At 33.9% G+C, this 13,320-nt stretch overlaps 1 protein-coding gene and 2 pseudogenes across 2 annotated transcripts; 1 reads left to right on the top strand and 2 right to left on the bottom strand.

The window, feature by feature from the left end:
- LOC146953775 (protein FAR1-RELATED SEQUENCE 5-like) lies at nt 1–1,137 on the bottom strand (annotated as a pseudogene).
- A 3,803-nt stretch (nt 1,138–4,940) lies between these two features.
- LOC146953774 (transcription factor TCP7 pseudogene) lies at nt 4,941–6,664 on the top strand (annotated as a pseudogene). The gene is made up of 2 exons (XR_015011166.1): nt 4,941–6,168; nt 6,315–6,664. The product of XR_015011166.1 is annotated as a transcription factor TCP7 pseudogene (transcript).
- A 3,789-nt stretch (nt 6,665–10,453) lies between these two features.
- LOC146953773 (sugar transport protein 10-like) lies at nt 10,454–12,522 on the bottom strand. The gene is made up of 3 exons (XM_085711657.1): nt 11,988–12,522; nt 11,243–11,866; nt 10,454–11,118 (listed from the first exon to the last, which is right to left on the bottom strand). Exons 1-3 carry the CDS (start codon nt 12,444–12,446, stop codon nt 10,663–10,665), a joined length of 1,539 nt encoding a protein of 512 aa, XP_085567783.1. The 5' UTR covers nt 12,447–12,522; the 3' UTR covers nt 10,454–10,662.
- Nucleotides 12,523–13,320: the final 798 nt, after the last annotated feature.

The raw sequence follows: 13,320 nt of genomic DNA, 5'->3' as shown, positions 1-13,320 counted from the left end.
TCAATGATGCGCTTTACTCTTAACATTTTTACCAACATGAAAATAACAAAGTATTGCACTAGTTTCAGGGAGAACAGATGCTACGACATTCATCAAAGCCGTATCCCTGTCAGTCACAACCACCTTAGGCATATCACTCTTTGAGTTAAGAAGTTTAAGCAACGTATGTAAAACCCAAATAAAATTGTCATCTTTCTCAACTGTCAAAAATCAAAAACCAACAGAGTATGTCATATCGGTCGAGGTGCCCAAACTATCTCAAACAGTGGCATCATGTACATGTTGGTTTTATAGGTGGAGTCCATAACCAAAATTGTTGGAAAATTTTTAAACAACTAAACAGATATTGGATGAGCCCAAAATATGTCCTGAATAGTAGTACTCTCACTTTGTGTTCTGGTGAAATAAACATATTTGTACTCCTCCAACTTTGAGATTAAATACTGCATCTTCGTCTTGTTACCTCTGTTTGACTTGAATATTTTTTGACGTTCATTGTATACTTGCTTGATATTTGTCATGCTCTCTTGTCTTTTTCCCTTCAAATTTATCAAAATATTTTTTGGTTGCACCAAACTCCTTGTCAAGTCACGTACAATCTTCTTATCATCTTCCCTTAATCTACCCGCAAGAATGTGTCCTTCTAAACTTGGCTTCATCTCATGGTTGTGAACTCTATTAAGAATATTCAATCTCCAATCATTTGTTTCCCTACTAAGATATCCACGAAGCATGAAGATACACCCATATTTTCTTGAGCTCGTTGCCTCAAGCTTCAATCTTTTTTTCCGGCACTTTGTGATTGTCACTCCTTTCACATAACAATTGCAACATTGGATTGATCAAATTGGATATACGTGTAACAATTGTAAATCCCGCCCTATTTACTTGACGACGTACCTAATTAATCAAGTCATCTCAATCTTTTCAATTAAATTCACTTGAAAAAAATTGAGCCATGTCAAGGATCAAGTGGGATGCCACCACACCAGAGTCAACATATAATGAAACTTCAACATGGATGGAAGCTCCATCAATGTTTGGTTTGACTTCAACCTTAAGTGGAGTGACATCTCCAGAATTATCGACAATAATAGGTTTTATCTCAACCGAATCACCATCTGCATTTTCAACCATAACTATAAATAAACAACACATAACTATAAATATACAACTTAATATTGAAATAACATTAAATTCAAAATTAATTCAATCTAAAACAAAACTAAAAAAATAGGCAGGGAGTGCCAATTTTGAACTACCGCATGGGTAGTTACCTACCGCTATCCTAGCGGTAGTTAACTGTTGATGCACCCTCCCATCGATAGCTAACTGCCGCTACGCTGCATGTCAGTATTAAGAAAAAAAATGGCAGAAAAATCAACAAATATAAACTGATTAAAAGTTGCATTACCTGTTTTTTGACGTCAAATGTGTGTTGAAACCTTCTAGGATTGTTCCTTTAATGATTTTGAACAAGGATTGTGGAAAAAAAATTTGTTTTGTGGGTTTGTGATGGGAGAGGGAAAAAAGATGATGATGGAATAGTCTGTAGGAGTAGCTTACTGTAATCAGCTATATCATGATCGCAACGGCGGTTAACTGCCGACCTAACTTGCGGTTGTTAACTGCCGATGAGGTTACATTGGTAATTTTGTGGTGTTTTCTAGCAACCTTTGATGTGGGAACAACAATTTTTGAGAAGGAAAAACTAGAAGATATGCTGGATAGGGTCGTGGCTGAATCTTTTGATAATATGGTGGCCCAAGTAGAATACATCCACAAGATACAAGTGGAGAAAGACAAGATAAATGTATATCACATCGTAGGAGAAGGAAACCTTGGTGAGCCTCCTTTCAAAGCCAAAGAAAAAAGAATTTGATCCAAGAAGCAGTTTCAGAAATGATCCTTGATGACTTCAATTTTGAGAAGGAATTGGTTGCTGGAGTTTGAATTATAATCTTTTTGTGTTGTCCGGCATGTATGTACCCGACCTTTTTCATTTTAAGGGGTCTTGATTGCACTCCGTCATATAATGTTGTTAGCCATATTTTAAAATCTTTTAATCAGCATTTGAAGGCATTATAAAAGTTTTTTGAGTGAGTTGTTCATGGTTTTGGGAACGTTTTGTAATATTTAAATTTGTGTCGTTGTAATTTGATTTATCCTCTAACCAGATAACTCCATATGTTTGTTTGAGTCTTTTATTGTTAAATAATTTCATTCGGCAAGCAAGATATCTCATGAAAGTTACAGAAGCTAATGAATGAAGAACGACGAAGGTTTTGAAAACAAGACAAGTTGGGAAAATTTTGACCCAACAGCATGTCGAAGAAGAAAAACACTTGAAGAACGAAGAAAATTAGAAAAAATTCGTCAAGTCCATGCACGTTGTTGCAGCAGAGAGGTTCTTTTGCCTCTTCCTCAAGAACCACACATATGTCGTAGCGAGAAAAACAACATTTGTGTGTTTTAGGTATTTCAGGTTAGTCTATTGAACTTTGAGCTGACCCGCTATCAAATTTTTCCATGTGATTTATGAAAATTTATATTTGCTGACCATCATACAATCCCCACAAAAACTGCAAAGCAATTTCAAGGATCATATGAATGGGCAACAATAACCATGATATCATAAATCACTAAAAAATATTGAAAATGGATGAGAAGTGAAGAATGAATGAAAATGTTGAACGATGCAAGGCTATATATATATAGCCATAAAATATCTCAATACTCTAAATTGGGTCAAAGAAAACATGTTTAGCATTTAAAACTCAATTAACACATCGCAAACCGTCCTAACCTTTGGGGTAATGCCACCTTCCACATTATAGGATGGTTCAGATTATATAATCTGAACATTTCATAAACAATTATGGTTATATAATCTAACCATCACAGACTGTGTTTAAGCTTAAGGTTTGAAGGGTTTTGTATAATACATAACACAACAAAAAAAAGACATAATAAGGGAAGGTGTTCTAATAGGTGTTTATGAACTTGATCCAGCTGCCCTGCCAACTGCCATATTTCTATTGGCAGGGCAGCAAGATTAAGTTCACAATAACCTCTTCATGTTCAGATATGCATAATAATGATGAAAGGTAAGGTGTTCCAAGAAGTGTTTTTGAGCTTATCTCACTGCTTTGCCAACTGACATATTTTTATTAGCAGGCAGCAAGATCAAGTTCATAACAACCTATTGGTATTTAGATCTGCTGAATAATTTTTCATAGTTCTTCCTTGTGTTTTACAACAAATGAACCAAAAACGTCTATTTATACAAGTTTCTATGCGTTGTTAACCATAAAAACTGTCGGTGCATTGTGGACCACACAATTTTTTTTGTTCTGATTATACAAGTCGAACCGGCGTTCACCCTACAAAAGTACGAGTGTTAAGAAAACAAGACATATAATACATTAAATATAACAATCTCAAATACATAAAACAACATGATTCAACAAAGTAAAACAAATAATAAAACAAAATATAATAGATCAGGGATCGCCCAAACTAACATTTTAGTCTAGTTCCTCCATAAGAGCCTTGAATTCTTCTTATGTTCTGAACCGAATCGATATTTTTTCCTGAATATCTTTGAAAGATCTAACCAAGGAAACGTCCAACTCAATTGGTCATTTAGTACTGTGCTGGTCATATACTGAGAACATTTTTCTCACGTCGTCTTCGTTCATGAGATTCATCTAGGTAAATTGGACGCTTCAAGCTGAGTCAGTCGATGGATTTCGATACTCAACACCATCCACCCTCCTTGTGTATTTATGGTTGAGTCGATGGTTGATTTGGTCCAGACGACCCTTAAATCCAAAGAGCGTGACATCATTTTGAACAATAAACGAATTGGGTTTTTCCCCCATTTTTAGTGAACTACAACTAGTTTGGTGTTTTAATCAATGACTGAAGTGTTTGTGATTATTTGGTGTGGTTTATATCAAATGAAAACAATTACACCAATTTTTAAAAGTTTTTGTGCGTCGTGGACCACATAAACTGTCAGTGCAATGCTGAACACTGAAAATCATATACTTGATTGTTAGTGAACAATTCAAATGATAAAATTTAAGAAACATCAAATACACTTCAGATTATAAAATTCAAAATGACCAATTTAAAAGACGGCCAGTAAAAGTATCTCTTATTTAGATGCTTTGACCCATTAATCGAATTAAGGGCCTGTTTGGTTCAGCTTCTGCCCAGCCAAAAGCAATTCTCTACAGTGCCAAAAGCAATTCTAGCCAAAAACAACGTGTTTGGTTTGACTTTTCAGAATTGCTTTTATCCTCCAAAAGCAATTCTCCATGAAGATACAAATCCTAGCTTCTAACTTTTCTAGAATCAATTATAAACAGTAAATATTATATTTTATTATTACAACCTATTATTTTCCTTTATTGCCCTTTATCAATTCTCCTTCTTTATCAATTCTCCTTTAGCTATGTCTATTTTAGTAATTATACATTCAAAAGCAATTCTACATAATTGTATCCAAACATAAATCAGTTTGTTTAATCAATTCTACATAATTGTATCCAAACATAAATCAATTCTCTCAGAATCAATTTTGTCAGAATCAATTCTATCAGAATCAATTCTGTCAGAATCAATTATATTCAAAGTTGAACCAAACACACACTCAATCTATTTGAAAGCTCTAACTAAACCAAGACAAAACTACAATCAAACAAAAATAACCTAATTATAGACCTTCTTTGTTCATGATTTTGAACCATTTACGCCTTAAGAATTTTAAAGGAACATTAGTAGAAAAGAAACAAAGAAGGCGCGTGGGAAACAACTAATACAACAAGTGTAAAAGAGAAGAGAGTTAGAGGGGTATGAGCTGTGTAATACAAGTACTATACCCCACCCCCCATGTGCTTCTTCCTGTCTCCACCACTTCCTGTTTCAAACTCAATCATTACATTACATTTCACAACATTTCTCTCTTCTCATCCTCCTCACACTCTTTTTCACTCTCATTTCTTTCACACCCCCCAAAACCCCAAATATTCCAACCTCAAATGTCTAACCACAAGGAAACAACAACTATCACCACAACAACCGATCTAGTAGAACCCACTTCTCAAAACACTCTAACAGTAAAAAAACCGCCGTCAAAAGACCGTCACAGTAAAGTAGACGGAAGAGGAAGACGCATAAGAATGCCTATAATCTGCGCCGCACGTGTTTTCCAGTTAACACGTGAGCTTGGTCATAAATCCGACGGTCAAACTATCGAATGGCTTCTCCGTCAAGCTGAACCGTCGATCATCGCCGCCACCGGTACCGGAACTACACCTGCTTCTTTCTCTTCTCTTTCTGAGCATAAACCTTTTCTTCAACCTTCTCCGTTTATTCTTGGTAAACGTTTACGTGATGATGATGGTGATGCTGTTTCGGTTGCTGCACCTACTGCTCCGCCGGGGTTGTGGCGGCCGGATTTTGCTCAGCTTTGGAGCTTTGCTGCTGCTGCTCAACCGCCGCCGGAAGGTTTTTCTGTTTCTCAGCATAATTCATTGTTTCATCATCAACAGCAACAACAACAACAGCAGCAGCAACAACACCAGCACCAGCACCAGCACCACCAGCAGCATCAACAGCAACAAGGTTCAATGGGTGAAGCTTCCGCGGCGAGGTTAGGGAATTATCTTCCTGGTCATCTGAATTTGTTGGCTTCATTGTCTGGTGGGAATGGAAATTCTGGTCGTGGGGATGATGAAGATCGTTGAACCGGGAAATTTCGGTGTTTTGTACTTTGTTCATGTTTTTAGTATATATAGATATGAATTATTGTGTGTTTTAATTTTATGTGTGTTTTAATTTTTGTTGTTGTGTGTGGAGAAGTAGAAGATTTTTAGTTAAATTTTAGGGTTAGGTTATTGTTTATTATGGAGTGATGATGAAGTCCTTGAATTGAGGAGTTCAATTAGAGTTAGGGTTTTCCTAGGTGGGAAAACTGATTAGGGTTTTAGAAGATGGTGAATTATTTGTTTAGTGATTGAAGGAGGGAAAACCTATGAATGATGAATAATTAGTGATTGAAGCTTGATTGGTATGCAAATGCGAGCGGAATGGAACATAATGGAATGTGAAGATCGAACCGGAGCGATGAGTTGAGGATGCTTATGTTTCTTTCTCATGGTGGGTTTTGAATTTTAATGACTTTTACTTTCTTGATTGAGAGTGAAAGTTTGGGTATTCATATCATAGGCTTAAGTTGATGAGCAAAATGTGTTATCTAATGATGAATTATTGCTCCAATTTTATTGGAGTTTGATTATTTTCAGAATTTCATGCTTCTTTGCCTCCAATTGAGCATTATTGCAGGGATTGGGGTCCATTTGAAGTGGCCATGGTTAGGAATTTGGCATAGCTATTGGTGAGCTTTGCCTTACTTTGTTCTTCATTTCACTCTTTTTGGTGCTCTTAGTTATTGTTTGAGAGAGGACTAGTACCTATAAGACATGGACTACTGGTTCTACTTTGTAAGACCTGTTTTGAGATTTTTGTTTATCAGCAATTCTTATCCATTTGTTAGATTGATCAGTGTGGCTCGGAATAATGTGTTCTCTTCTATGTAACTTGATTGTTGTGGGGTGTTACTGAAGTTAATAAAAACCCATTTGTTTCTTTATTACATCTTACTGTTATTGGTACTTTTCATTTTCCTGTTAGTAGGCATTTCATATTCCAAATTGAATGGTTATTCAACAGCTACGAAGCACGGTCACTATCCGGATTAGGCGTGTCACACATGTCTGACACCGACACATATAATTACACTGAATTATGTGATTTTTTTCAAATTAATAGCAGTGTCCGGTGTCCATGATTTATAGTTCAACAGTGTGTTTTCTGTTCTATCATACTGTAGTCATAGGTAATCTAACTCACTACCATGGTACTCTGCTTGGAAGTTTGTACTAGGGCCTTTCAATATTTAAGGGAAGATAAGGTTAGGTACATAGTGTGTTCAAACATGTAATGTAGTCATGGTGATACCTTGTATGGTTACTATTTTTGACGTTTCATCTTTGTTTGTTTAAATTAAATTGTGGTGCATATCATTCAACAAAGTCAATCTGGGTCATTGTGCTGATACAAGAACTCAATTTTGGCTAATGTGTTGGTATCTTATTATGGTTGTTGTCGCATTGGCTTTTATTGCTACACCATTTGAAACAACCATGTGCGTCTAATAAAAGTTTTAAATTAATGTTGGCGACAATGACTTGGGTATGGTATCAAACATTTTGACAACTCTGTCATCGACGCAACTCGGTTGCAATTGAGACTGCGTCACGGCAAAAATGCATCGGGAAGTGTGCAAACTTGCTTTTGTGTGTTGCAAACTGGAAACTAAACACACGCGAAGAAGTTGATTGGTTTGATAAAATGAAAGGAATTTCATTTACATTACCCTCTCCTAATAGATATTAATTTCATTAAGCTTATGTGAAAGAGTAGTGATATTTTGACATCCATTTGATAACAACTTTGTTGACAACCTTTTTCTCACTTTTTATTGGTCAAAAACAATAGAGAGAGAAAAAGAAAGAAAGAGAATAACAATATCATGTGAGTATGAGAGAGAAAGTTGTCCAAAAGTTGTCAAAAAATGGTTGTCAAAATATCATTTCTCTATGTGAAATAATCTCTCCAATAACTACTAGTGTCCCAGAGTGTAGTTGGGAAACCAGAAGGAAGTTGAGCTGCTTACATAACAGCCACCCATTAACTTTGTACTATTTTGTGGATTGATTATTGGTGGGGTATCAAATTTGCTATCCTGACAGGATTTTAAACAGAGTACGGAAAGGGGTCAGTTTCCAATAATTGATGGGTCCTTTAATTACACAACGTGGTTAAAACTACTGTTAAATTTTATCCTATGATTTGAGGGCCATATTTAAACACGATGAGGATGTTTTTCAGAGATCTTGTTTGAAAAATACTACTACTAGTAACTAAGAATATGTGTTTTTATCCTCCTCTATTGCATGATGAAGCTGTTTTTACTGTTGGAACTTGATCAAAATGGTAGTTGACTCTATTTGAGGTTTGTTTGGATCCATGTTTGCACATCAAATTATGTGTTACAAATATATGTTTAAGGTGAAATTTTTGAAGCAACAATATGGAGCTCTTGATCAAAATGGTAGTTGACTCTATTTAAGGTTTGTTTGGATCCGCGCTTGCACATCAAATTATGTGTTACTCCCTCCGTCTCACAATATTAGTCGTTTAAGGTTTGTGCACGATAATTAAGGAAATGATTAGTTATGTTGATTTCAATGGTAAAATTAGTGGCATTTACTGAAATACCCTTATTAAATGTAGTTAGTGGAGTAGTTAAGTTGGATGAAATTCAATAAATAAGGGTATAATAGTAGAAAAACAAAATAAATGTTGCATTGGTATTGTAATGTGACAATTATTTTGAGAAAAATAAAAAATGTTAAAGAGACAATTATTGTGAAACGGAGGGAGTACAAAATATATGTTTAAGGTGAAATTTTTGAAGCAACAATATGGAGCTTTTGCATTGTTGTGCATCCGATACACAACAATGCAAAAACTTCATATTCATTGTGATTTACTTATTTGTAAAAGTTATAAAGTGTAACTTTCAACTTAATGTATGGTTATCATTCTCTCAACGCCAAAATAAACACCAACTAAACACGTGTTTGGAACCACACTTCCGAGCCATGTGCGATCAATTTAAAGCTAAAAGAGCGAGTCTACTAACCTAGTTTCAAATACATACTAAGACTTTGTTTGTGAGTTTGAAGGGAAAGAGAGAGAAGGTCTTGGGGAAAAAAAAGAAGGAGTAAGCGAAAGAAATTGAGAACTTTTGATCGAGGGGGGTTTGGGAGGTTAATTTTTCTTCATAATCCAAAATACTTCTAGCACATATAACAAAATAGGTAAGAGTAAATTCAAATATTAAAATGAAAGTGTAACAAACACGATATGAGTATATATGTTCAATTTATTTCTTTATTCTTTAAAAAGTGTAACAAACTAGATGAATGTATATTTAATTTTTCATTATCCCAATGATACCCTTAAACAAATTTTTCTATAATAAATATTGTTGTTGGTGTCATTTAAAAAAAACGTGTTATCTCATTTTAAAAAAAAAAAAACGTGTTATCTTTTTTTGTTATATTGTTGGTGTCATTGAAATAGATAATTTGAAAGTAACAAACATTTATATTTTTTGTTTTAATCAAAATCAAAATTTCACAAAAAACACCGTTCATAATTTTCAAAGATTAGCGTAATAAAAAGAGCGGAAAGACGTACCCGTCTTTTTGCTAACAACCACAACTTCAGTCAGTTTTGTACAATAGATTAATAAAATGTAAATTATTAACTCTTGAGTAATTTTTTGGGATGATTAACTAGGGATACTTTATTTTAATGATTAATGAAGTACTCTAAATGAGTTTTTTTTGACGGTATACTCTAAATTATAAAGAGTAATTGTAAATTTTAAAATTGATTACTTACTAATACGGTAAAAATAAATAAAAATATTGGACTTAGCGGAATACATCAGAACGTTGAAGAGATAGTTTTACAAGTTCAACTTCTTTCTCCTTGAATCATATATTGAGATTTGTCACAGTTTGTACTATTAGTGATTTTTATATGTGCTAAATAGGTTTTTGATCTCTATAAATATAGTCAATTTTCTTTTTGATCCTAAAAAAATAAGTGATATGTTTTGGTCCTTATAAAAATTTGGCTTAATTGCATGTTTGATCCCTTATGTTTATTTTAGTTTTCAAGTTGGTCCCTTATGTTTTAAAAGTTTCAAGTTGGTCCCTTACGTTTTAAAAGTTTCAAGTTGGTCCAAAACGTTACTTAGTTCAACACATACTTTTAGTTGTTGTAAAATTAAAATTTTCAAAATTATGCTTAAACTTAAAAAAATTTGAATATTTTTTTACCAAATAATTTAGAATATTATACAAAGTTACTCCTAAAAAAAATTAGCTTAAAATTTGATTTTTAGGTCCAAATTTTCATTCCTTTAATCTTGAAATTTTTGCATTTAGAAAAATTCATATTTAGCTCATTACATGTTAAAAAATATAATTTTTTTTTTATAAAAATGAAGTTTCTTATAATGTTTGTAACATTTTCGTAAAAATAATTCAAATTTTATAAGTTTAAGCATAATTAAACCAATTTTAATTTAACATGAACTAAAACTACGTGTTGAAATTTTTTAGAGGGACCAAAACATGTCATTTTCTTACTGGGGCTAAAAACAAAATTCGCTATATTTATTGGGACCAAAAACTTATTTAACCCTTTTTACATTTTCAACCATTATCAATCAATAAAGCCAAAACCAAGAGGGACATCACTATTATTTTCTCTAAACGGTTAGAAAAAAAAAGTAATAGTGTTTAAAAAAAATCTAAAGTACATCTAATAATTATGTCAAAAAAAGGTACATCTATAACAAATAGATAAATAAATAAAAGTGCATCAAAATTGCATTGCTTATTGCACAATGCTACAATTTATTTACCCATTCATTCACTTTCCCTAAGTCTTCCCTTGTAGCCATTGTTTCTATTTTTCCTATTTATTGTATCCAATTTCCTATCCAATTCAAGGATCAACCTTTTTGTTGTTGCCACCATCAACAACATGATCAGGAACATACTTTGTCCAAAACCAATGTGACTTCCACACTCTATTCATCTCTTCAATTGGGACGTTTTTGGTCTCGGGTAAGAGCACAGCAATGAAAATGGTCATGATGGCCACAAAACCAGCAAAGAAAAAGAAAAGTCCAAACTTCAAGTGACAAAGCATGGTTAGGAAGACTTGAGCAATCATAAATGTGAAGAACATGTTCACCGCAACATTTATAGCTTGACCTGCTGGTCGAACCTCTAGAGCGCATATTTCACTAGGCACCAACCAACCCAATGGTCCCCAAGACCATGCAAATGCCGCAACATATGCACAAATAAAGAACAAGAGAAGGTCGGCTTCACCTTTGGTAAATGATCCTTGTCCGGTCAATCCAAACCTTGATGCAATTAAGATTCCAATAATAACCTACAAATCATAGATTAATTATAGTCTGTACATGAACAGTTCCATACAAACGAGGACACACATATAGGTTTAACTTGAGCGTTATGTATGAAAATCTAAAAGAAATAAATGTGTCAATTTTTACCTGACAAATAAACATTTGTGAGCCACCCTCAAGAAATAATAACCTTCTTCCAAATTTGTCTACTGTGAAGACAGAAACAAGTGTAGCAACAACATTGACGCCACCACTAATAACCGCAGACATGAGGGAAGCATCATCACCAAAGCCTAAGATCTTAAAAAGGACGGGAGCGTAAAACATGATAACATTAATGCCGGTAAGTTGTTGAAAAAACGGAATAAAACTGACAAAAGTGAGTTGAGGCCTATATTCTGGTTGAGTAATATTCTTCCATGGATGTTCCACCTTACTAGCTTCTTCACTAGCATCAACAAGATCTTGATATTCTTCATCAATATTTTCGGTTCCGCGGATCCTTTTCAACATTGCCTTTGCTTTTTCATGGTTGCCTCTTTCAATCAAGGAATTGGGTGTTTCACCTAAAAAAAGGGATCCTAGGCACAAAAGAATTGCTGGCACTGCTCCAAGACCCAAAGAGACTCTCCATCCATTTTTGTGCTTGGAAGTACCATAATTGATCGAATTTGCAGCTAGAATACCAATTGTAATCATCATTTGGAAGCCAATATTAAGTGCTCCTCTAATTTTTGCAGGAGCCATTTCAGACAAATAGACGGGTACAGACTGTTTAGACAATAGATAACAAAGACAAAAATTAGTTAATTATGTATTATTTTCTTTTTCAGAATATTAAGGAATTTAATTAAATATATACAACTTATAAAAAATTAGAGATGATTCTTACCTGATTGCAAAATCCCACACCAAATCCTAGAAGTAGACGACCAATTATTAGCATTTCAACGTTAGCTGCTAATCCATTTAGTATTGCACCAATAAGGAAAAATAAGCCACCAAGAAACATTGAGGCCTTGCGTCCCATCATTCTTGTGATTGTGGAAGCAAAGAAGGAAGCTATCAATGCAGCAAGGTATAGGGAAGATGTGAATAGTGTTAAAATTTGATCATCAAATTTGCAATATTGACTTGTATTATGTGTTTCATCTTTCATTCTCTTATACACTCGTGGAAAGAATTTGATCAAGAATTCATCCATAGAAGTAACCCCTCCAGTAATACCAAGATCATAACCGAAAAGAAGACCTCCCATGGCAGCTACAAAACATGTCATTAACACATATGGAGTCACTCTTCCCTCATAATGTTTTATTCCACTCGTCTCAACGAAAGCTCCAGCTCCCATATTGATTCTTTTTTAATCAATCACTACAAATTAAGAAAGAAACACCAGTACCACTTTGTTAATTTTTGCTTCTTCTTGTTTCCTCTTTTGTCACTTAATAATGCAGCCATGTAGTTTTCTGCTTTTATACACACAAACAATGGTTTTTGGACGGTTAATAAAAGAAGGTCATAACTAATAACTAAAAATAGGTTTTGATTGCAACTCATCCACTAGCTAGCTACTTTCTCTATTTCAGTGATGTGCATTGATAAATGCCATTTGAATTTGCTACAAAGTAGGAAGTCCCATAAATTTTTACCTCACAATTTCTATTAATCGGACTTAATAGGTCTTTATGCTTTGACTTTCTCTATCAGTTTCCAATCTTTTCTTTCACATTCCATTCATGACTTACAAATGTAATTCAATGACTTGTCAAAGGTGACTCAATAAGACACAAGTGTATTATAGATTTTGGCCATTTTCTTTATTATATTTTATTAGTGTTAAATATTTGATTATTCATTTGTTTTCTTTAACAAATATATTAGTTTTTTCCCTTTGGTTTTGGGCTATCATCACAATCCATGTTGGTAGATGTCTCGAGTCGATTGATGGGCCGATATAAATTGTTCCACATCCGACTGAGACACGTTGTCGGCCCTTATATGTTTTCCTCTAAACAATACTAAATTTGGGAAACTAAAAATACTAAATGTGGGCAACTCTTCTAATCACAATTTAAAATTTGGTTGGCCATGTTGTGGAAGATAAACACATTATGTTAGACTCAACCTTTTTGTTGATATATGCTTGATATTACTGCAAGAATGTAGTTACGTAAATGTTGAATATCATTTTTGTAAATGAAATTTTTTATGGTAAGAATATA

The sequence above is a fragment of the Medicago sativa genome, chromosome 1 (assembly GCF_051527215.1).
Source record: "Medicago sativa cultivar Bolivia chromosome 1, Bolivia_mono, whole genome shotgun sequence".
In the NCBI taxonomy this organism is placed as follows: Eukaryota; Viridiplantae; Streptophyta; class Magnoliopsida; order Fabales; family Fabaceae; genus Medicago; species Medicago sativa.
The sequence above is the reverse complement of the archived record's forward strand: the minus strand, read 5'-3'. Positions and strand labels throughout refer to the sequence as shown.

Excerpts from the sequence above, each read along its gene's own strand:
- LOC146953773 (XM_085711657.1), bottom strand. The coding sequence starts at position 12,446 with ATGGGAGCTGGAGCTTTCGTTGAGACGAGTGGAATAAAACATTATGAG. Across the intron at positions 11,867-11,987 it reads GTGTGGGATTTTGCAATCAG|TCTGTACCCGTCTATTTGTC; the intron begins GTAAGAATCATC and ends TTGTCTAAACAG. Across the intron at positions 11,119-11,242 it reads CACAAATGTTTATTTGTCAG|GTTATTATTGGAATCTTAAT; the intron begins GTAAAAATTGAC and ends TATGATTTGTAG.